The sequence below is a fragment of the Idiotropiscis lumnitzeri genome, chromosome 16 (genome assembly GCF_059441095.1).
Source record: "Idiotropiscis lumnitzeri isolate Australia: NSW breed Sydney's pygmy pipehorse chromosome 16, RoL_Ilum_1.0, whole genome shotgun sequence".
Lineage (NCBI taxonomy): Eukaryota > Metazoa > Chordata > Actinopteri > Syngnathiformes > Syngnathidae > Idiotropiscis > Idiotropiscis lumnitzeri.
The window spans coordinates 3,057,108-3,080,198 of record NC_142406.1 but is presented as its reverse complement, the minus strand read 5'-3'; the positions used below and the strand labels follow the sequence as shown (position 1 = coordinate 3,080,198).

Below are 23,091 nucleotides of genomic sequence, written 5' to 3'. Positions count from 1 at the left end.
TTGCTATAAGGTTCCTACATGGTCACAAAAATGAACTTCAATGTCATGCCAATAAAGGATTTTGTAGCCGACCGGAATGGCACAAAGGGAGACAAATACGACACCTCCTGTCTTTGATGGATATGTTTAACTGCTTGCATGAGGACGTTCTACTGCGCGAATGTGAGCTGCAAAAATGTGCTTCTGCATGTACGGTGTTTTGTAGTTGTGTCGCGTTAAGCTATTTACGTCCCATACGGTTTAATATATCGGTCAGAGCCAAATAAATTGGCTGGGATAAGGAATAAATTGGCTGCATAATTTCGCTGCTTTCATACATTTACATGGGCTAAAACAGTGGTGTCCAAAGTAGGGATCGGGGCCCTTTTGTGGTCTGCTTTTTGTTTTTTATTGGTCCACATTGTATTTAATAGACAATACGTGTAATATGTAATTAATAAATTTTTAATTAAAAAATGCACATTCTTTATTGTTTAAGGTCTGAAGTGATAATAATTAACTTATATCTGAACAGAAAAAAAATGTTTTGACTGATTTCTGTAAAGTATTTTTTTTATTTTTGTGTCAATTCTAATTATTTAGTAAACTCAAATTGGTAAAAAAAGAAAAACAAGAGGTAGAACTGGCTTTATTTCTCATCCCTTTTCCAAACGGTCAAGAGTAACTGAAAGAGTCAGCATTAATGACTGCATTGCAAAGAGGAATGTTCTCTTTAAATCAGGTAGTCTTATACATGATAAAATCGTGGCTTGTATTTGTATTCAAAACCTCAGGCAGCTACCTCGGCATGTTCTCGCTTTCGCACTATGGATGGAGTTACAACAACTGCACTCCCATTTTACCGCTGAACCTCTTCCCGTGAAACGGTGAGAGCATGCAAATGACTGGAAGTCATTTTTTTTTTTTAACTGAGCAAGCAACTGTATAGAGCACACAGAAGGTAGTGCATCCTCAAATTGGGAGGACTCGATGGAACTTTATGGTAATGAGGCGGGACACGGCAAGAGCAGCATGTTGTGCGAAAGCCACAAATGTAGAGATAACTTGCTTTATGCTGCATACTAGAGGAAAGAGAGAAAAGTTCTTTTCAAATTATACATTTCTACGTCGCTCGGCCAAAACACTTGACAGACGCACAAAGTGTGATCAAACCAGAACAAACTGCCGTTGGCTTCATTGACAGCCAGACCAAACGTGAACGAACAATACAAGTGCATTTTTTTGTTGCAATTAAAGGACGGTTCAAATAAAGCCTCCTAGTTATGCTCTGCAATTAACCACCTCAATACTCATTAGCAAGACCTGCTGTAAACAAATGGCGTGTGGAGTTCTATAGTCATGTCATAAAAGAGCTAATTGCTCATTCAAACTCTTTTTGTCTCCAATATTTGATGCTAACGTTTTGCTTCAGGCATGATGCGTTTAAATGTTGCTGTGAGTAGGATTTCCCCCACCGCCCCGTTGTGTACAGGTTGTAGATATTATATATGATAATGACTTGTTATGCCTTACAGTAATTGTGGGTTTATTATATTTAATTTAATCCAGTCACCATTCAAGCATATTTTAGCAACGCTTCGCCAATTGACAACAGTCGCGTTTCAAAACTCTCCAAAGGTTTTTCTGTCCTTGACGACAGCTCAGTGCCAATGTGAGAAACCTTCACACTGCTACGATGTGGCGTACAAGTTACGCTATTCATTGCAAGTTTCTTGAGATGCTAGCTCCCAACCGCCAGTAAAAACACAAAACTCCTCTAGCAGGCTAAAGTCAATTTTTAAGTGCTGCACTGGAAAAAGCTCCAGTCAGTGGATGCTTTGGATAGCATGAGCATCACGTTTTTACGCTTATAGCCTTTGACAACCAAATCAAACAAACTGCAGTTTTTCTACGTATAATGAGAATCTGTGAAAGCGGGTATCCAACTACCAACATCTGTATTCTGGGACTTTCTTGCACCCTAAAGATACAACTCCGCGATTGCTTAGTCTGTCATCATCCATTGTCAGGGGTGTTTTGCAAAGCCCTGGGGGCCCCAGGCAAGAAGGAACGTGGAGATGCCATCCCTCACCCCCCTGCCCGGCAACTCACACACTAGCAAACAGCTGGATAAGGGCATAAAGATATCTCTGGGTCAAGAATTGACATTAAAAAGTCAACAGCCTCAAATATTTACTTGGCATGTTCTATTTAATGTTGTCCTGTCAGTGTAGTTCAGCACGCCTTGCGGTAGATTGTCGTCGCAGTCTTAAATTTGTCAATGATATGGGCCAAAGTCTGCCGACCCTGTTGCGGCGTTTCCGTCCTTGGTTGAGAAAGTTGGGTCTTGGCCAGTTTAAGTGTGGAAAAGCTGCATTGACAGGAAGTTGTACTCGCTGCTATGGAGAGGGCCACTTTACATAATGTGAAGAGGTCATGAAAAACTTTTTTGCATGGTTCGATGAGATTTGTGAAATCCATGGTCCACTTGAACCAGGGTTAAAATAAGTTTAAAAAAAAAAAAAGGTGGACAACTTTGTCCCCAACAAGAAATGATGACTGAGTTTGGCAAAAGTGAGGCTGTCTATCAGTTTAAAATGCACACGTTAAGTGCCATTTCATTGGATGAGAGCTTAAAGTGCAAGGTCAGACATATTATGGCAAAATATTTGACCTTTGACCGGCGTGAGAATCTTAATGCAAAATAGGTTAATTGGTTGAATTTAAATGATCATTCCGACAAATGTTAAAATCCGTGTCCAATGTCAAAATGCAGCTTGTGTAATTGATATCATGAAGTCTGAAAAACTCCCCTTTTAAGGTAATTCCTGAGCATGACTTCAGAGCAGCACGGTGTTTATAAGGGCTGCAAACACCTGCAGGCTAATTTTGGGGCCCTTATGTGTACTTGTGTCGTATGCTGAGAGTCCCCTTTTTTTTTTTTGCAGAAAAGTGCGACAGGTAGACAGCGACAAAGAGCTCTTTGAGTGTATTCTCGTCATAGTGTTTGTGATAATGAGTCGACGGGATTATTTGTGTACAGTGTTTGAGAAGTAGAGGTTGGTGCTTATCATATTTTGGGACATGTAATCTGCGGGCTTTCAAGTTGTTCTGAATGTGCTTCAATCACGGTAGTCACGGCAAGGAAAGTGGACTGGCCCAGAGAGCACGGCAGAGAAATAGAGAGGAAGGAACTCCTGGTTGTTATTTGTAATTGCGGTTAAGCCTTTTCAGTAAAGTTCCGTTTTATTAAAAAAAAATGTCATAATGCTCAAAAGTGGACTAGTCGCCTAAGCAAATGACCTGAATTTAAAAAAAAATACTGAAACCTAATGGCATTTATTTATTTTTGACACTCGCAATTTACATTAATGTTTTACTCCCATCCTGCAGGTGGTAGTAGAGTGCATGAGAAAGTGATTGTCAAACAAGTAAATGAGGAGAAAATATGTTAGTTTTGTTTGGTTATCATGACAATAAAACAAATATCAAACTGAAAAATATTTAAAGTGGCGCTAAATGCTAATTCTCCCAATTAGCCTAAACGCAGTGGCGTACGACCTACGACCCTGTGCCACAAAGCCCATCATATTTTGTATCTAATAAAAACCAAGTCTTCTGCATTTTTATTTGAAAAACTGAAAACGCACACCTTCTCGTGTGTTATTGTTGATTTATATTTCTCCGCAAATTTAGCAGGCGTGATCGACCATCGAACTAAAATTGACCCTGATAGAAAAAAAAAAAAGTTCTTTCCAGCTCTAGCTTTGTCCATCTCTTCCTCCAGTTCATGGTTCGACAAGCCACTTCCCTCCCTCCCATGACCATCTGCGAACGCGTAACATATCACTGTCTCCACCCGTGTGTGTCCGTAGGCTTACTCCATGTCCTCCCACGATGCGACAACGCCGGTGAATGAGTGCTTCGTCCCTCACAGCGTCCCGGGGGACTAGCATCTGTCGCCGTGATGCACTCTCGGCTGCTACAAACTCCATTACCCGCTGTCCTGCTTCTCTGTCATTGTCAGCCGCGTTCCAGGACCCACAGCGGGTAGGTGCGGCACACGTGTGCACGCGTTTGAACGCAGTTGCATGTGTGCTGCTGACACTTTTAGAAGCTGTGTGAACCAAGTGGGATTAATGAAGATGTATGTGTTCCGGCCACAATATATATATATTTTTTTATCTTAACTGACCTGTTCAGCTGTCTGGTCAAAGAGGGAAGGGGGCCTCCACTGCGACTAGAGAGAATTAGCTTTTTTGCAAACAGTGTTTGGATTTCAAGAGAGTGCTGCTAACATGGCTGAAACACATAACAACATTGCATGCATTATCTTTAAAAAAAAAAAAAAAAAAAAGCCCATTGAAGACCCTTTCCCCCTCTTCATTTCCAGGAGAGCTCCTCATAATGGCTTGCAAAAGCCTGAAGAGCTTTTCTGCACACACTCTGGTAGCTCTTTCATGAATGAATACCCAATTCACTCCGTTTGAAAGGCATTTTTTTTTCATGCAAGTGTTTTAAATGTCTATACTTGTTTTCTACAAGGGTTGAAGAGCAAAAATTTTTGTTAGCCTCAGATCGTGCGGCAAAAATTTCAAGAGATGATATTCCGACTTTTACACTTTATGAGGAAAGAATTTCACGGGCTGTCTTTACTCTGGTGTAATCTGGTTATTACGTTACTTAAATAGATATATGAAATGTCGCATTCATATATTTGCATAAAATAACCTAAGCCTGTTTGTCCACTCATATGTTGATACCAGGGTTAAAAAAAAAAAAAAAAATATCGATTGATTGTAAACGTAGAAGAGAGGGAAAAAAATGCGCGATTAATCGCAAGTTAACTACGAACACTGTGAGCAGCCACGGTTAATTGATTTTATTTATAATGTATATAAATTTATTTATATACTATTTTATTTATTTATTTTTCAAGTTGAAATTGATATTTTGCTATGTTCTCTCACTGCTTGTTGAGTTTTTTTTTTTTTTTAAAGGCCATTTGTCGTAAAAATGTGAAGTGACAAGCCCAAGGTCGTTTGACCATTGCGGTTACACTCTATGGTAGTTTCATATTTCTAAACGAATGGTACGTCCTATTTATCAGCACCACGTAGTGCCTGGCGTCATCTTAGGCTAACTGCAATTCCCTCCAGAAATAAGACAGAATAATATCTTTTTGTTCCTGAGAGGTGAAAGGCGGGTCAGATTTTGTCTGCTAAGCAATCACTGCGGTGGCTGACTTTAATTGCCGTAGGCGCGAGGTGGTCTTTGAGGGTGACATTGCAAAGTAAATAACACAACAGAGATGATGAGGCCCAAAAAAAAAACAAAAAACAAAATCGCCAATCGGCTCGCATTGATGCGTTCCAAAAAAATGAGACGCTTCATTGTCCTCTTGCCAGTCGCCATGCGTCTATTCCCTATTTCCATCTGTATTCATTCCCGCTTTTGCCTCTTGTTGCATATTAATACTAATGGCGCTATGGTGGGGATTTGTAGAGGGGCGAGAGGGATGAGGAGAGAAACGACGAGCGAGATGCTTTAGCTGATGAGATGGCAACACAGATAGAGAATGATTGACTTGCAGAACACAGGAAGAGGAGCAGGGGGGGGGTGATAAGCGATGGATGGAGGGCAGAGGAGAAGAGGCGAGATCAACATGGCACTAATTGTTTCCTCTGCACCCCAACCGAGCCTCCATCAGCCATTCATCACCTTCGCCGCAATCAGTCCAGAGCAGACACGTTGGCAAATGAGACCTTCCTTTCACTCCATCCATTAAGGAGGGTGTAACATGGAGGTGCGCCGCGCCAAAAAAGAGGGAGACGCGATTGTAGGCGCCCGTGCCCGGGTTTTTGTCTGATGAGCTTGTCCCTCTTTCGCCCGTGGTCCAACAACACAAACGTGATTTTTCATTTTCTCCTTGTTCAGAACAGGGGGTGGGGGGCGCGCCATCAATCACCTCTGCTAAATCAAACGGAAAATCATCAAACTTGCCGCGTGACGTCTGCACCCTTGTATGAAAGGCAACACAGTAAAACATTGGCCGTGAAGCTCATTGCGTTTATTAAGGAAGCGTTGTAATTAGCAGGCGAAAATGAGCTTAGTTCCAGCTCCGCGGCTGCCAGCTGGGCACGACTCGGGGAATAAAAAATGTGGCTGTGAGGAATCAAATCACCAATAATAGCTGGAACCACAACTTGACAACCACCACTACTGATGTCATAGGATTAGCACGTTCGACACGAGAAGGGGATTTGGGTTTAATGCGGCCAACAATTGAGACAAATGAGGCAAAAATCTTCCATAATGTATTCTCTGAACTGTATTCATAGACATGAGTCAGTGGGTGTTTGGGCCACATATAAAAAGCCTTTTAATGACCGAGGCAAACTGCGGTAACATGCTCGACGCTTTCTCCCCCCACGAGCGGTGCGAGTCTCTTGAATGCTTATCTTCGCGGCGGTGCCAGTCGCCAAGGTCAAACGCGATCTTTAAATCTCAGTCAGTGCAGTGTACCTGTCTTTTATTGCACAAAGTAAAACACATAAAGATAAGTGTTTTGTCAAGCAGGAGACGGCCTTGTGAAATAGTGAACAGGATGTCTTTATCAGGCTTTGAGTTATGTGGGAGCCAATGGGGGCTGAGCTCCCATGTGCTCCCATAAAGGTCGTAAAATCAGATATTGTAGATGCGCCGCAATTCCACTCGTCGGCAGAGTGGAAGGGAAACCTGACTTTACCTGTGAGGTGCTTTTGAAATTTAAGTCTTGCTCTGGATTGTCTTGCTGCAGGATTAGGATGGATTTACAATGCATGGTCAACGTGACAGTTTTCAGAAGTTGGACAATTTACATATGCGTCTGCAGGTTGGAATCATGCTGCTTTCACTTTTGGATGAAAAGTCAGGAAAGACTGAGTAAATAACTGTAAATGGCAGGGATGTGCAGGCTGGGGAGGCAAGTGAGGCCTCGCTACCCGGTGTAAATCCTGAGCGACTCTGTTTAGCAAGTTAGACCAGGCGTGGGCAACCTACGGTCCGGGGGCCACATGCGACCCGTTAAACGTTTTAATCCGGCCCTCCGAAATTGAAAAAAATTAAATGAATGAACATTGTTAATGTTTTATTTTCTAAATACTCTGGTTTTTCAAAGACGTATACATTGTTGTAATGCTTTTGTTCACTTTCATTTAAAATTAAATTATATTATATTATTATAATAATATATTAATATATATATTAATTTTTAGTTTTTTTTCTCCGATGAAATGAGGTTACCAAAACTCTCCATCCATCTGCTCCTGGTCCGCCCCCTCTGTCAAATTTTAGAACCCATTGTGGCTCGCCAATCATAAAGTTTGCCCACCCCTGCATTAGACAGTTAACCGATATTCGCCGGATTAGGGACCTCGTCTTGTTGCTAATTGATTGTAATTGCCTCTAGATACCTGACTAAATAAATCTAACCTCACTTGAAGATAGTTTCGAAGCAATAATTTTATTTTAGACAATGCTTTGGTTTAAGAACAAGGAAATTCTGTATCACTTTTTAAAGTGTGGAAAAAAATACCAGTTAAACATTGATATAATTCTAATGTAGAAGTAAATAGTATGAAACATTTTGTTCTCTCGCTCCATTGCCGTGTTCGCAATTATTGCCTTTATTGACTTGGCCAATCACAAGCAGCCCTTCATCTGCCGTATTCTCCACGGGCAATAATTAGACGTCACCTTCTCACGAGCTCCGTGACCCCTACATCAGCAGATGCTTGTGTACAAACAACGTAACACCCCGTCTTTCTCCTCCGTCATCTTAAAAGTATCCGTGCACCTCCTCTGTGTCGCCCTACGATCCCGTCTTGATTTCATTTTCGCCGTTCTAAATTAATTACGCCTCGTGCCGTGAGGAGTTTATTCATTTATCGCTGGAACATAGAAGAAATTGCATTAGATGGGATGTCCCCAACCACCACCAGCCCGTCTCTGAGGAGCCTTTTCTTCCAAAAGTGGGTTGATTGTTGAGTCGAATCCAGACTCACTAGCACTGCTTATTTTTTATTAGTCGGGGTGGGAGTAGAGCGGGGGTGTCAATTAAGTCAGCGAAGAGAATGAAGACAAAAAGGGAGCTTAAGCGACACATTTGTGTGCATGTGTGTGATTAATGTGCACGTTTAATTACAGGAAAATGCTTGGATTTTTTATTTTTTTTGCACTTAGAATAATACATACCAGTCCAAGTGTTGGGTCACGGGAGATGTGTCATGGCGAAGTAGGAAAAGAAAGGGCTAACGATCATAAATGCAATAAATGTCGTGCTTAAAGCCGCAGTGGAAAGCTTTTATCACCTCCAAAAGCCTGAGGTCAAAGGGCATTTCTGTATCTCATTTGTTAGTTAGCAGGGTTGGACAAAAGTACTTTGTGGATGGATTGCTCATATGTCAAGTTAGAACCATTTATTCGTGTTTTTGGAAGATGTATATACTTTTGGGGAGTTTATCAGCAAAAAAATTCCAATGCTTTTCAATGGTGTTATTTCTATGCAGATTTTTGACATTTGTGAGTTGGCTCGGTCACCATCACCCGTGAATAGACAGGTTTCCACTTTGCGGATTTGGAATAACACCTCAATAATATTAACACTTTGAGTGAGTTGATTTTTGTGGAAAAAAAATTACACAAAACGTGTTGTTGGTTTGCTGTTCAGCAGTTTTGTGCCATCCTTGAAACTTAAAAAAAAAATTAATGAATTTTCATATGTACACATTTTGTCCATATTTCAAATGTCGTTTTTTTTAATGACAAATTGTGGCCCCGCCTCCATCATTGAAGTTGCCCACTTTTCACCTTTCCAGTCTTTCCATTGGGACAAAGATGTGTGGTGATCAACAAAATCAGGCAGCTAGCGATGCGCCATATGGAATTGGTATGACATCATATGTCATGATTCTTGAATCAAGGCGGACCAATCTCTCAGGCCTGCGCTCTACTGAGTTTTAGTCCGTATCTATTTATTTTTTTTTGATTGCATGACTCTTTCCTGTACCTGTGGTGTCGCCGCTTCGTTCTCACATGGAGTGAATATAAATGACCGGTGTGACTCGATAACGTTGTTGTAGAATATAGTGAACCGAGCTAATCTTTGTTTCCTGTAGCATTGCGAGGCACAGCGCACTGAGGGGAGGGGGAGTGAGCGGGGGCAACAAGATCAGTCCAACTGATCCTTTCCTACTCCTATAATCCATTTTGTTTTGCCTCTTTTGTTCCGATTGCTCTCCTTTTCTGTCACGCACCGTGATTTCTCTGCCAAGTATATTAATATTCTCATTTTCCATTTCTTTTCATTCCTCTTGTCCTACTTTAAGATAGGTTCTTCTTTCCAAATGTGACATTACGAGTTATGTCGTGTTGAATCTCTGAGCCTCATTTGAATTCTTTAGTAGCCTGGTAATTAGGCTGAACTGAAGCTTCCTTCATTCATCGTCTGATTGCTCTGAAGGCCCCCATTGTTCTGTAATTGGCATAAACAGCAGTCAGTGATAAGGAGCCAGAACCTGTTTGACTCACAGTCAGGGGAGCAGCCAGGGATCTCGGGCCCCACCTCATCAATGCCGCAAAGTGAAAATACTTTTTTTCCAGGCTGCCTGTCAATCAAGGGCTTTCTCTAATTTTTGGTTCCCCTGTTAAACGGACGGCGTGACATGTGAGAGCGAATTTGCACACCTGGTATCACATACTGAAACCTCATCATATTGACTCTCTCTTTGAGTGCACTTGGTGTCAAATGTTAATGAGAACCCGAACAAAATTGTTGACTGCATTTTATGTGAATGTGTAGGTAAAAAAAAAAAACAATGGCCAGCAGATGGCAGCATTGGGTCTCACCCTGTATCATGAAATACAAAAAATGGTTGCTCTCAGGAAAGATCATAGGGAAATCGGATTGTTAAGGGTAGCTGGTGATGGATCAAAGCGTCCGTGTTAAATGATGGTGGCGGTTATTTAAATTTAGAAGTAGAAACGATGACATCATGCACTCATTCATTCATGCACACACACGACTTAACACTACTACTACTAAATAATGTGCACATCGTTTTGTCAAACGTAAAATTGTTACACTGGTAAATATTTGTAAATACATTATTCCAAAAACATGCATAGTAGATTATTTTAATGTTTTAAATTGTCCTTTGGTGTGATTATAGTCAAAAGAAAGAATAGCGATGACAGTGCATGCTTATTACAGTCCTTGATGTGACCTTGTCTTTAAGAGTGTTGAAGTAGATTTATGTGTGTGCCCCTCAGGCACTGTGCTGGTGTGGATGTCATAAATTAACAGCTGGTCATGAGTAAAAGCAGAGTGAGTGGGCGAAGGAGCCATGCTTTCACATATTGTTGGTTTATCTTGATCTCATGCTCCTGATGTTTTGCCATTTTGTCTTTTCCCACTTCAACCTCGGCGCTTCCTCTACCCGCGGTTCTAATTCTTCTTATCCTTATGTAATCCTTCCACTTCAAAACATGCCTCCTAATCAGTGCACTTCAGGGCCTCTCCGTAAATTCAGATGTGAGCGTTGAAATCCTTGCGCGAGTCATTAGACAACGGCTATGCTCGAGGTCGTCTTCATGCTGTTTTTACATTTTTTGGAACATGAGTGCAAACAACTGTCAGAGCTCCGACCCAAGAAAATGATTGATAGATTGTGTATCCTCAAACCTGCTGTGGGCTTTTTCACCAGTGGCTTTGCGTGGGCTGTTGCAGCATTCGGATACTGCGTTCTTCTTCAGAATTCAAAAGAAAAGCAAGACAAAAAAATATCTGGTGCTGTCTGTTTCAAGAATGCATATGTTACAACTTTATTTTATTGAATAATTGACTAAATAGATAGCATTGTATTGACTTTAATGAATGGAATTAAATAATAATTGTTTTGGGCTCAGTTGTGGTAACAACTTCTGGTGTTACTTTACTGCCTTCCACTGTGGGCGACGCCGATAAATAGTAATGTTCACTGCTTCAGTTCTGGTTTCATACGCCAGTTTATGATGTCAGGGGAAATAAATTCTGTTCTTCTGTTTAATAATGTACCCAGGTGTCCACTGGGTTGAATTGTTTTAGCTTTTTTTTTTTTTAACGTACCGGTCTCTTCTGGACAGTAATGCTACCTGGTTTGATATCTATTACAATCTTTTCCCCTTTTTCCTCTTGTCTTGTTCTTTCCACCAGCGTTTTTTTTTTTTTTTTTTCGGACCTCTTCTCGGCTCTGGCTTTGAAGTCGTCTTGGTCTCAAGATGAATCCGTAGCATTGATCCCGTTCCTCTTTATTGGCTCTGTCAGCAGATTGAAAAGACAGACATGGCCCGGGAAGAGAGGACAGAATCAACATTGAAAGAGGAAACCAATAGGAGGGGTTGGCAGGGGGGGGGTGTTGGTTGAAGGAAATAAAATGTTAGGAGGCGATGTTTGGTTCAGTCAGGGTATTGGCATTTCATTGCATCATTGTGCATCCGCAGTCATTTACATTTGAGTGCGTTTGGGGAAACGGCATCAGCAGCAGGGGATTGATGCAGTTTGCTTTGGTTAGGATTGTATTTGGTCAGCCTCAATAGATAAGCCAATGTAGCGTGCTATTACACAAGCTGCAGTCAGGTGGGTTAAATAGAATATACACGGAGAGCTGACACACAACGGTAAAATATATGCAACTACTTGGCCAGAATGCCAAAACACAAACCGGGTTTAATCCCAAATCCCATGTTTTGTGTGTTTTAAGAATTTCATTTAATCATGTTCTACTTCAATAAAACTCTTAAGTCTGGTTTTACGTGCATGTGGAAGTGCTGCGTGTTGAATAATGAATACTGAATGCCGGCATTTGGATTAAGAATTGCATGTTAGGTTTTCTGGTCTGAATCAATCAAGCTGAGATTTGACAAGACACACAAAAAAAGTGTAAATAATTTGTATATTTAAAAAAAAACTAAAACTATAAATCTAATACAAACTACTTAAAAACGCAAAAGTTAAAATTAAATGAAATAAATATATAAAAATATATATATATATATATATACATATATATATATATAATTTTGCTAAATTGTTTGTGTGACGAGGCAAGGTCCATAAAAGCTGAATCAGAATTTTCCTGGTTCATCCTGTGTAATCGCCAAAACTTTCACCCACGGCGCACTTTCACGACTTTGTATATTAATCTGGACCTACATTCATGCATCATACATCTCTTCTCCCCTCCCTCCTTGTTCCTTTTCCTTCTCTCTGCCATCTGCAAGAGATAATTATTCCCAAACAAGCAGTCCCCTGGGTGAGATTGTGTTATCCGAAGCTACCTTCATTAAAAAAACGAAATATAAAAACGCCACAGCTGGGTGGATGTCTTCACTGTAGTGAAGGGAAACGCGTGAAATGAAAGGAGGGGTAAAAAACTGCATTCTGAGCAACGGCTGGGTTTTTATTTTTCATTTTTTCTTGTGCTAGCTCCCGAACACATCCATAACACCAAATCATGCAAGATGTGAACGATAGGAAAAGATTTGTTTATCATCCAGAGAAGTGGTTAAGCAGGCACGGAAGCATGGCATATGGCATGTATGTCTCTCCCGGGAGCCATCAATACTTTCAGGCACAGTTGATGTCCTTTGTCTTCTGTAATCGCTCTAAATGTCCTTGTGTGCAAGCGACAATTGCACTCAACCGTCGCGCCCGCACAGAAATGCATGCACGGCAGCACGGAAACAATGCATTTGGCAGGTAGATTAATGACAAATCCAAAATGACAAGAGGAAATGTAAATAAGGGTTGTGTGTGTGTGTGTGTGTGTGTGTCGGCTTGGCCTGTAGACACGCATATGCACGCACGCACGTGTCGGGTAGAAGTGCAACCTATTTGCATAATCGAGTCGGACAATGCAAAAGGAAACGGTAATGCATCCCTTACGCATGTCAGCATAACCTCGTGTACAGCAAACTATAGCAGAAGACAATGGCGCGGGTTTAAAGATTAGCGGGTCTGGAACAATTCACATGAAGACCATCTGTGTTTTTATCACGAGCGATTCACGACTTGATGCAACCACTTGCCTGGCATGCAAATTGCGCTTGTGCTCATTAGTGTTGTGAGTTACTGCGGCCCATCTTAGCAGACTGGGAGGGAGGCGGGCATATATATATATATATATATACATATATATATATATATATATATATTTATTTTAAATATTTATTTAATTTAATATTAACTTTTGCGTTTTTAAGTAGTTTGTATTAGATTTATAGTTTTAGTTTTTTTTTTTTTTTTAAATATACAAATTATTTGCCAAGTGCATGATTAAAAATAAATAAATAAATAAAAAATGAATCCAAAATAATTAAGATGTAGCTTCAGTATTTTATGGTCACGGAAATTATTTTTTAAATTTTAAATGTAATTGTTTTTGGTTAGTTTTTAATTAAATATAATAACTATGCTTCCGACAGAAGACAAAATGTGACTTTTGGAATTTATTTAACTTGTATGTCAAGTCACCACGATATTTCATAATAGCACTTGAACCCAGTCTCCAACTGTCAAAAAACTTTGAGGCTCTCCAATAAAGTTCAGTATTTTCCCTCCCATGCCCACCAAATTGCCCGACCACATTCTGCTTTTGGTTGCAGTCTCAAGACTTCTGAAAGACATTATCGACATACGCGAACCACAGAGAAGAAGCACTCGAGTCACCAGTAAAAAGCCATTGTAGCATCCACACTCGGTCAGCACTTCTGCAATGATGAACCCAAGGTCATCTCCAAGCTCCAGATCTGACAGGGTCCAAATCTTCAGAGAGGAAGACGAATATGTTAGACGCTCCAGGCGGCAGTTTTAGCTGAGTGTGCAAAACCACCGATTCATTATCAGGATCAACTGTTGAAGAGTCCAAGGACAATATCACAAATATGAAATGCAAAAACTAAAACTCACCTCATAGAAAACTCGGTATGGGATTAAAAACTTGAGTGCAGTTCAATGTAAATATTTATAAACATGATGATTATTATTAAAAAAAAAGTCCATTACTATAGTAGTAGGCCTATTAAAAATAAAATAAAATAAAAAAATATTACAATAAATGTACATTGCCCTTCTTCCACAAGTGACCTCCTCAGAACCAAGCAGCCTAAAGGCAGCTTGACTGGATTTGGATTTTTACCCTCTGAATGGCAGCAGTTCCTTTGACAACAGTTCTCCCGAGAGAATCCTGATCAGTTTTCCGGCACGTCTAACCCAACCGGCAAGGTCAAGCTTAAAGGAACCATAAATTGAATTCATGTGAAAGCAGTAATTTGGGGACAGGTGTAATGGTGTCTCTTCCTCGTGGCGAAAACCTTGAGCTCAATGTCGTCCGTGGGGGTTACAAAAGCAACATTCGGTGAGTAGTTCTCATCCACTGCGACACGGTTTAACTCGAAACGGGATGTGGCCACGCAAATGACAAGTTGGCGTGCACGCAATGAACTTTACCTTAGTTTAATATTTAATCACGGGATTGTGACGATTCAGGATAAAAGGTTCCCCAGTGGTGGGAGAGTCCACAAGAAAAAGAGAGGACGACAAACCATTTTATTTATTTATTTATTTGAAATTGAATCTTGCCAAATTGGGAGCGGTACAGGAATGGGAGTCATTCTGACCGGGAGCAGGACAGGATAGGATTTTCATCGGGACAGGACGGCACAGGATTGTTATTTTACTTATAATAGCATGGTATGTGGGATGTGAATAAAAATCCACTCCCATGTCACCCTCTAATCATAATTATTGTTATAAAACAGTTACACAACACCCCAAAATAACTTTTTCTGGTGATATTTAAATTATATAAAACATGCTTGGGGCAATTATATTAAATATTAAAAGTACACAACTTTTATTTGAGTATTTACTGTGCTTTTGTTGCCTCGATATTAATTGGCAAAATAATGATAAAAATAATCGTTAGTTGCAGCCCTAGTATATTAACATGATTATTCCTTCCACAGGTGTTCAAAGGGGTTGAGGTCAGGGTTCTTAGTCAAGTCCGTCCAACTATGCATTTTGTGACTCTTATTTCTGAAAAAAAATGAAGTCATCAAAAACCTGTGTGAATATATATTTGGCGTCGAATTCAGATTATACCGGGTTGTTTAATGAACTGACCAAGAATTCTGTCGCTTTGCGATCTAATCTCATATATAGTCTGTATGATATAATTAATCCATATAACGTGAATGGGTATTTCACTTTCTTTTCATCATTGTCCCGTCTCTTTTTCAGTGCACACGAAAAAAAAAAAAAAAGACATCTACCCTGACTGACATGGCGAGGGGAGGCGTGTTGCTCGTGTTAAGGGAGATGCCGGTGAGGGTGGCCAGTTATCTCAACAAGATAGGGGCGAGAAAAAGATGTGAAATTCTTGAAGGTGAGCCTGTGAGTGCAGGAAGAAAAAAAAAAATGGAAGAATAGCGCTGAGAGGATGGGGAGGCGGGAGGCGGGGAGGCGAGGGCAGCACGACAAGGCAAACGGGAGACAAGTTGGGAATAGAGAAGAGGAGGATGAGCTGTGGACCCACAATGAGCAGACTGTGTGTGTGTGTGTGTGTGTGTGAAAGCGGAAGACACAGAAGGGTATTGCTGCATAAGCAGTCTGTCCAGCTGTCGGGACGTGAAACTCGATGGAGACGAGCACTGTCAGGATTCTCATCAACATCTCTCTTTTCTGATCACAGCAACCCCTTCATTTTTCTCTCTCGCTCTCTCTCCTCTAATGTTAGTGCTCGCTCGACCACTTCTCTTCATTTTCTTGTCAGGTGTCCTGCTTCTCCCTTTTTGTCTTATTCAAGCTACGTTCAGTCTAGCAGGTGAAGGATGGAAAGCAACAAAACAAAGGTGTGCATGCTCGTGAATATATGCGCATGTGCGTCATGAATATATATATTTTTTTTACCTGCAATTCAAATCCACGTAAACATCCTGTGGATTTTTATTGAATTTCATATCCATTCAGTAATTTATTTTGCAGGCTTGAAATAGCCAAGTGCGATCTATTATTTCTTCAAGCCTTGGCAGAGAGCTACATTTTCAAAGTCCTGCTTTAAGTTCGACGTTTGTCTATTGTAATGGCATGGCTGTTAGAGCTAAGTGAGATATTTACTTAGGTGATCCCACGGAGAAAATGGTCACACTATCGGGAGGTTGACCAGATCAGCGGGTGCTGCAGCATGCAGCGTTATGAAATTGCTTTTGAATGGGAGGCTATGCTAACGTCACATCAACTTGCTCTTTAAGGAGCAGGGGGTGATCCAAATGGGAGCCACTGAGATGAGATTTGAACAGGAAACGAGTCCAAGGCTTTTATTCCTTTAGTCTTACCTTTTTAAAGTGGCGACCTTGCGTGTGGGCGCGTGCCTTTGTGGTTCAAATTTGGACTTTTACGCTGGATAAGGAAAGAATTCTTGCACTCTACCTTTAGGGAAAAAAAAAATAAATAAAAAAAATAAATATATATATATATATATATATATATTAGGGTTTTACTTTGTAATATTTTGGTTTTTAAAGTTTTTGAGTCGGATTTGTTAAATGGTTTCAGGCACTTCTCCTCAGGATTCCAAAACACCGAGCAGAATTTTCCATATAGATTGTTTCTGTGCAAACTAAAAAAACAAAAATTGTTTTTTGGTTCGGACAATGTCTGGAAGCACGATTTAAGATGATCACAAATGAATACACATCATTTGATAATATGAGCAAGTGGTAGCATTTTAGAATTTGTTCAGTGATCAGTTTGGCGGAGATTGCATGCATTCTCTTAAAACTGTTCAAGTAAACAACTTTTTTTTTTTTTTGTTAAAGCAAAAAGGCCAAGGATGTGCTTTTCAGTACTAACCAAATTTCTTTTTGATCTGCATTCCGTTTGTAACCGAATATACTTGGTAGTATCACCACTGACACGATTAGATGTTTACCGTGTTGAAGAATCGTGCAAATGGTAACACACAACATACGCTTACCCCAAAACTACTATAATCATTTTCCTCTTTCTGATGCTGGCCATTGTTTTTTTATTTTTTTTTTATGGATCTTATTTTTTCCTCCTTAGTATATGCTGAAATGGAACATCATGGTTTTAGACCGTCATTTCCAATAAACATCCACATTACGACAGAGCCGCAAAGCAGAACCCACGCGTGTCTCCTGTCTCACCTTATCATTCCCATTCAGCTTCGTACTTTTGAGTCATTTTTTTGTTTTTTTAAATCTCTATTTCCTCCATTCCAGTTTCTCACATCTATTGCTTTGTCTTAAGTGTGTTTATCATCCTCCACAGTGTAGCGCCTGCTGCACTCCCACCGCGAGGAAGAACACACGTTTATGCGTCAAGAAGTGTTACCGATGGAGTTGCAGACTCTTCTACTTGACAAGTCGGCTAGCTTAGTGCGCGCCATGTCGCGCGTTGGCCCTCCATAGAGCCGCGCAAAGCATTCTTGCTTGATATTTACCGTCACCTGAGAGGTTATGCTTTGCTTGTATTGTTTTGTTTGTTTGTCCGTCTGCTCCATTCAATTTCCCTGAGTCGCGAATGTGAGGTAAGAATAAATTCCGAGGCAGGTCCGATCAAGCATTGTGTGGGCTTAAAGGATTTTAAATTCACTGTGCAAGTCAATGACACATTGAAGTGTAACCCTGCGCATCTAATTAGCATTTTATTTCCATCGCAAACAAAGCTTGCCCACACCGTTGACGACCGCGTTCGACACAAACAAATGTTCTGCTTATGTTAGCTGTCCAACGTATCCGATTTGGCATTATAGCGTAGCCACCCTCGGCTTCGCGTCAAAGCCATATGGCGAGGCGAGATCTGATGTCTGTTATTATACGCCGCGATTGGTGTGTCTCTCGTAATTTGCCGAGCAGCAAACTGTAAGCTACAGAGACAAGTGCATGGAGGTGGAGAGCTGTGACATGTTTGGGGTTGTGACATATTCGGTTACTTGGCTGTGTAAGCGCTGCCATATGGTGAGAGCGTTACTGCTGAGTATGCCGTACAGAGTTAATAATCTGAGTCATTGGAATGGAGTGGTGCAAAATGAAAGCGCTACATCCTGAGAGTTTCCAACTCGCATAGAATTTGAAGAAAATTGGGATTTATTTGGTGAACTGACTGGAACATAGGAGATTTACCAGTCGTTGGCGTCTAACGGCAAGCAAGAGCGTTTTATTTCTTTTGCAGGACCGCGCTGTGGTTTAGAAGTGAGTGAAATACTGTCGGTAAGAGCGCGAGTCATAAACAGCGCAACCTATGGATGACTTTTGAGCCGTAAACACCGTCATAACGTTTCAGAGGTGCTAAAGTACGACATTGGCTTTGGACCGCAATTTTCAAATGCGTGCTTTTGGATTCAGCATGTTGGCTCGACAGTGTTTAATAATATTCATTAACCCAAAAAAAGGGGTGTGAAAACTTTTGAAAAGGTGATAAGAGGGAGGTGGTGTGTAAGTATGTTGTATGGACGGCGAAGACTTGGCGTTGACTCATGGGTGTGAGATTCACACCCGTGTCGAATGTGAGGTGCGCTTTCAGAAAGTTTCATGTTCACTGGCTATAAAAAAAATAAAATCTTGTAATTAGCTCGTTAATTAATTATCTTTTTTAACCTTCGCAGCCAAAGTCAGCCTCTAAAATGACTGACTTTGCAACATCTACCTACCATTTATTTTTTAAATTTTTTTTTTTTACAGAGTCAGTTGACAAACGTTACAAACAGCTGTCGAAGTGTTATACTTTGTTGTCTAGTTTTAAAACCTGGCCATCTGTTTCGTTCTCGCCAGGTTGCGGCTCGCAGAACTAATTACATTACAATCTATTTATGTGCCGACGGACTGCTTCGCACAAACACGCGAGATGTCAGTTAGTAGTATAAAAGAGGGCATTCAGGACGCTTGGCGAGACTTTTTGGAGGATCACATGACCTCAAGTTGGTGTCGCCGGAAATCATGCTGACTAAGCGTATTTCGGTCCTCACTGTGTTTCAGCCAACTTTTATTTGGTTTGTCATCTCAACCCCCCCCCCCCCCCCCCCCACAACCATCTCCTTTCTCGTCAATCCCCTCACCACCCTCCGTCTCTTCCCATGCTGAAGAAGTGACGGATTGACTGGATGTCTGTCTCTCTGTGGGAAATGAGCCCGCTAATGTCGCAGACTTGGCTTGTTCCATATTCATCTGTAAGCCCGCAAATCGCTCTGCGACTATCGAGGCCGCCCGTGTGCGCCGCAGCACATCTGCTTCTCTTCCAAAAAGTCAAACGGAGCGCAAAATGAGCGGTGAATATAAATCCATTTCCTGTCTCTTTCAGGTCTTCATCAGTCCATCTGTTTTTTTTTGCCCTCCCGCATCATTCCGCTTCTCTGTGCCACCTCTCAATCTTCCCTTTCACCTGCTGTCACACATGTGTGATGATTTATTTTTCTGCATTTTGTGCTGTCCTTTAATCATTCCATTATCCGTTCTCCTTTATTCCCCTTTCTGTCTGCCCCATCACCCTTATTCACGCCGAGAGAGAACAATCCCTGTGATGAAAAGGTATCGAAAAAGTCAGTCAGACAAAGCTCTCTTCAGCTGGCAGGAAATTGACAGGCAGGCGTCTGACGCTCGTCGCTCGTTTTGGCTGCAGGTGTTAAAAGGTAAAAATAATCCGTAAATCAATCAAAACACAAAAAAAAACGTAGCTTAGTGTTGTGACCTCACACGACCCGGGTTGAGAGCTGGCCAGTGTGGCCGGCCTTAAGCGGTGGCTTAACCTCTGAATTACAATAGATTGGTGGATAATTTAAAACATGGAAAGCAGTTGTGCTATTTTGACACCTGCGATCAGTGAGTGTTAAATTGTCCACCCCAACGGCTCTCATGCTGGCCACTATCTTTTAGAAAATTAAATCCTGTGAGTGTCACCATTATTCAAAAATTCATTATTTACGGCCAGTGGTGTTTTTTTTTTTTTGTCACTGAATAAATGTTTTTCTAGGATATTGCCTGCAGTACTTAAAGACTGCACGTTCAGCCATTCAGTGTCATTTGGAGGCGTGTCTCAATACCTTTTTTTTTTCTCACCGTCTTGGAATGCGCTCTGGATCAATTTTACAGCACGTCTCGGAGAAAAACCCATTTGTTTGTCCATTAATCTTGTACTGTACTTGAAATGAGTTGTATTTGTGCATCGATTGTCAGCTCCCTCCTCCCACGATCACAACACAACACATTTTCACCCTTCGCATTCTCCTCCGGGACGATCGGGAATGAGAGGGTTCCCTGCTCGATTCTAATTTTTTATCCTTTTCAGGATTGATCTTTCTGAACCTTGTGAGAGGGGATGGTGGAAGGGGGACTGATATGGAGATGGACATTGATCTAGGAAAAAAAAAGGGTCGGAATATCTTGTCTTGATATAAGCGAAGAGAGTAGAACACAGTGCCGGGATCATAGAGGGGAGCTGTGTTTATCAGATTAAATTCCGTCGCTTATGCATGTGACACCTGTTTCTTCCAGCATCATCTACCGCTCAAAGAACGGCAGAAAATGAAAGGGAATTATAGAGCGGCCTCTTTTTGGGATGGCTGACAGTTGTCTTGCCAGATGTTTAGGCCTTCTGTGCGAGAAGCCCCAAATAGCCTAAGGCAGTGTTTTTGGACGACAGGGCATGTTGCTTGGGATTTGGATTTACTTTGATTGATAATAGAGAGCTAAAATGCAGAAATCAAGATTCGGCTGTGCTCCCATTGAAGTAGCGATTGGTGGGTGGGAGGTTCACGCAGAATTGCAAGCCACCCAGAAATGACTAAGATGGAAAGATACACACTCATGCAGACGTCCAAGCAAAATGTCACTCTTCATTTCTTTTTGACTGATTGTGTTGTTGGTTTTCTGACATCAAAACACTTGAGTGAACCCAAACCGTGCTGACGAAACCTTACCCGTGATGCAACGGAGCTGCCAGATTTCTGCGCTCGAGTTTTTACTTTGAACCCTGAATTGAAGCAACGGGCCTCCTTGGTTTTGGCAGCCACCTGCAATGTTCTCCTCTGGCAGCATCGCAGTATTAGTTCAAAATGAAGGGCAAAGCGAATTTATAAAATAGGTTTAACCAGTAATGATATGTGGAAATGTATTTTTGTATGTGTATATATAAGTTTGTATATATACTTGTATATATGTATATATAAGTATATATGTATGTATATACAAGTATATGTGTGTATATATATATATATATATATATATATACACGGCTATATATATATACGTATATATATGGTATACGTATATATTATTTGATTTAATCAGCATTTTTTACAAACCTGAATAAAAAAAAAAGCAAAAGTGAGGGAGAGATGGGAAAAGAGAAACCATTTCCGTCTCCCACCTTGACCCTCCCTGACTTCTCCTGCTCCTCCCCCTCAGCCCTCCACATTCTCTCACCAAACCCTCGTTCTTTACTCCACCATGATTATTTGCAGTCTTGCCCGGCGTCTCTTTGATGTCTCGCGCTTTTCTCCCCTCCTCATTTCCTCCTTCCCTGTGAGGGCGGGTCAAGAGGTAGGAGAGGAATGATGGAGAAAAAGGTCAGGTGCTTAGGATGGAAGTGGGAGGGAAAATAAGGGAATTGCTCAGAGAACCAAAACAGATAGACAGCCCCTCTGCTGTGTGTGTCCTTAACCTCGGTGTCATTCTCCGTGGTCTGTGGAAGCCCACTTCCTTGACTCTGAAGGTTGTTCATTTCAGGTCGCATGCGTGTGTGTGTGTGGTAGTTCACAGATTTTTCTAGTTACTGTTTTCACACTGTAATGACTTGTAACCTTTCATCCCTCCGTGTAAATATGTATGAATAGGGATGCAAAAAAAAAAAACATCTTCACAAATCCTAAAGAGGGCTACTATTGAATCTTTTTTATCCTCATTTCTTTCTTTGTGTCAAGAATTTCCAATTTGGCCATGACAGTTTAATGTAGTAGAGAATTGTGAATTACAAAATGATTTTGTCGGAGCAACAAACGCCAAAACTTTCATGCGTCCACTTGCCACACAAATACAATTATGCATAAATAACATGTTTGATATATAATTTAAAGTCACAAAGACCTCTTGTTGAGTGTGCATAACTGATATAATTGATAAGTGAAGTGATGTGTGTGTGACCTTGAACGACTACATCTATTTTACATGACCACTCATTGACTGCTTGGAAGATCACAAATTGATTTCTTGGACTCTTTAATCAATGACTTCATAACACTATGGATTTACTCCAAAACTCCATTAGGAAGTCCAATGGCAAACAAGATAACAATTTAATCAAAATGTAGCTACGCATCTTCTTGTATATGCCGCGGAATTTTAATCCGTTAGTCTCTAAATACATCGCATGTTGTGTCATGTCACGAGACTTATATATTTAGAGCTGGGCACTTGACCCTTTTTTTGCCAATCAGTCCCTCGCGCTCCGGCCGAGATCTCTGTACCGTTCCGGCCTCGACCCTCCGGCGTCATTCATAAAATTTGTCACCCCGCCCCAAAAATGGGCGTCTGGCATCAGTGTGGTATTTTTTCTTCAAATTTATAGCCGTACTACTTTGTTATAGCGACAAATAAAGAATGACATTAGTCTATAATGTCCCACGGCCAGCAATGTTCTGAGAACTCTTTATAGAGGCTGTTAGTCGAGAAGAAGTCCAGACATTGTGTCTGTCAGACATCCAAGCAGTCTTGTCCATTGAAAGCCATTATGACTCTAGGATGAGGCAATAAACGCAACCCCCCCCAGACAGGTCCATTACTGGTGGCCCCTTCTATGTTGTCAGACAGTCAATCTGTCCGTCAACTGCGGCACCACCAGAGGGTTGAACAATTATTCCCATTATTAGCGGAGTAAGCACAGAATACATTTCATGTAAGTGAGACCTCCGGGGTGACCCGCTAATTATTTTTCAATCCATAAAATCCATTGCAGCAGTTTGCCTCATGCTGCCGTAATTACTTGACATTTGGAATCAAAGAAATTAGTGAGGTTTTTTT

The 23,091-nt window shown here is 41.0% G+C and overlaps 1 protein-coding gene across 5 annotated transcripts in view; it reads left to right on the top strand.

Moving 5' to 3' along the window:
* LOC148320843 (ephrin type-A receptor 10-like) overlaps positions 1–23,091 on the top strand; it is a 173,584-nt gene that overhangs the window by 39,035 nt on the left and 111,458 nt on the right. For 3 of the 5 annotated variants that reach the window (XM_088319274.1, XM_088319272.1, XM_088319273.1), the window contains one exon: positions 3,855–4,029. The exons of the other annotated variants lie outside the window; for them this stretch is intronic. In XM_088319274.1, the coding sequence (XP_088175400.1) occupies positions 3,895–4,029 (135 nt within the window). In that variant the 5' untranslated portion in view covers positions 3,855–3,894. The remainder of the gene's footprint in view (positions 1–3,854; positions 4,030–23,091) is intronic. 5 annotated transcript variants of the gene reach the window in all.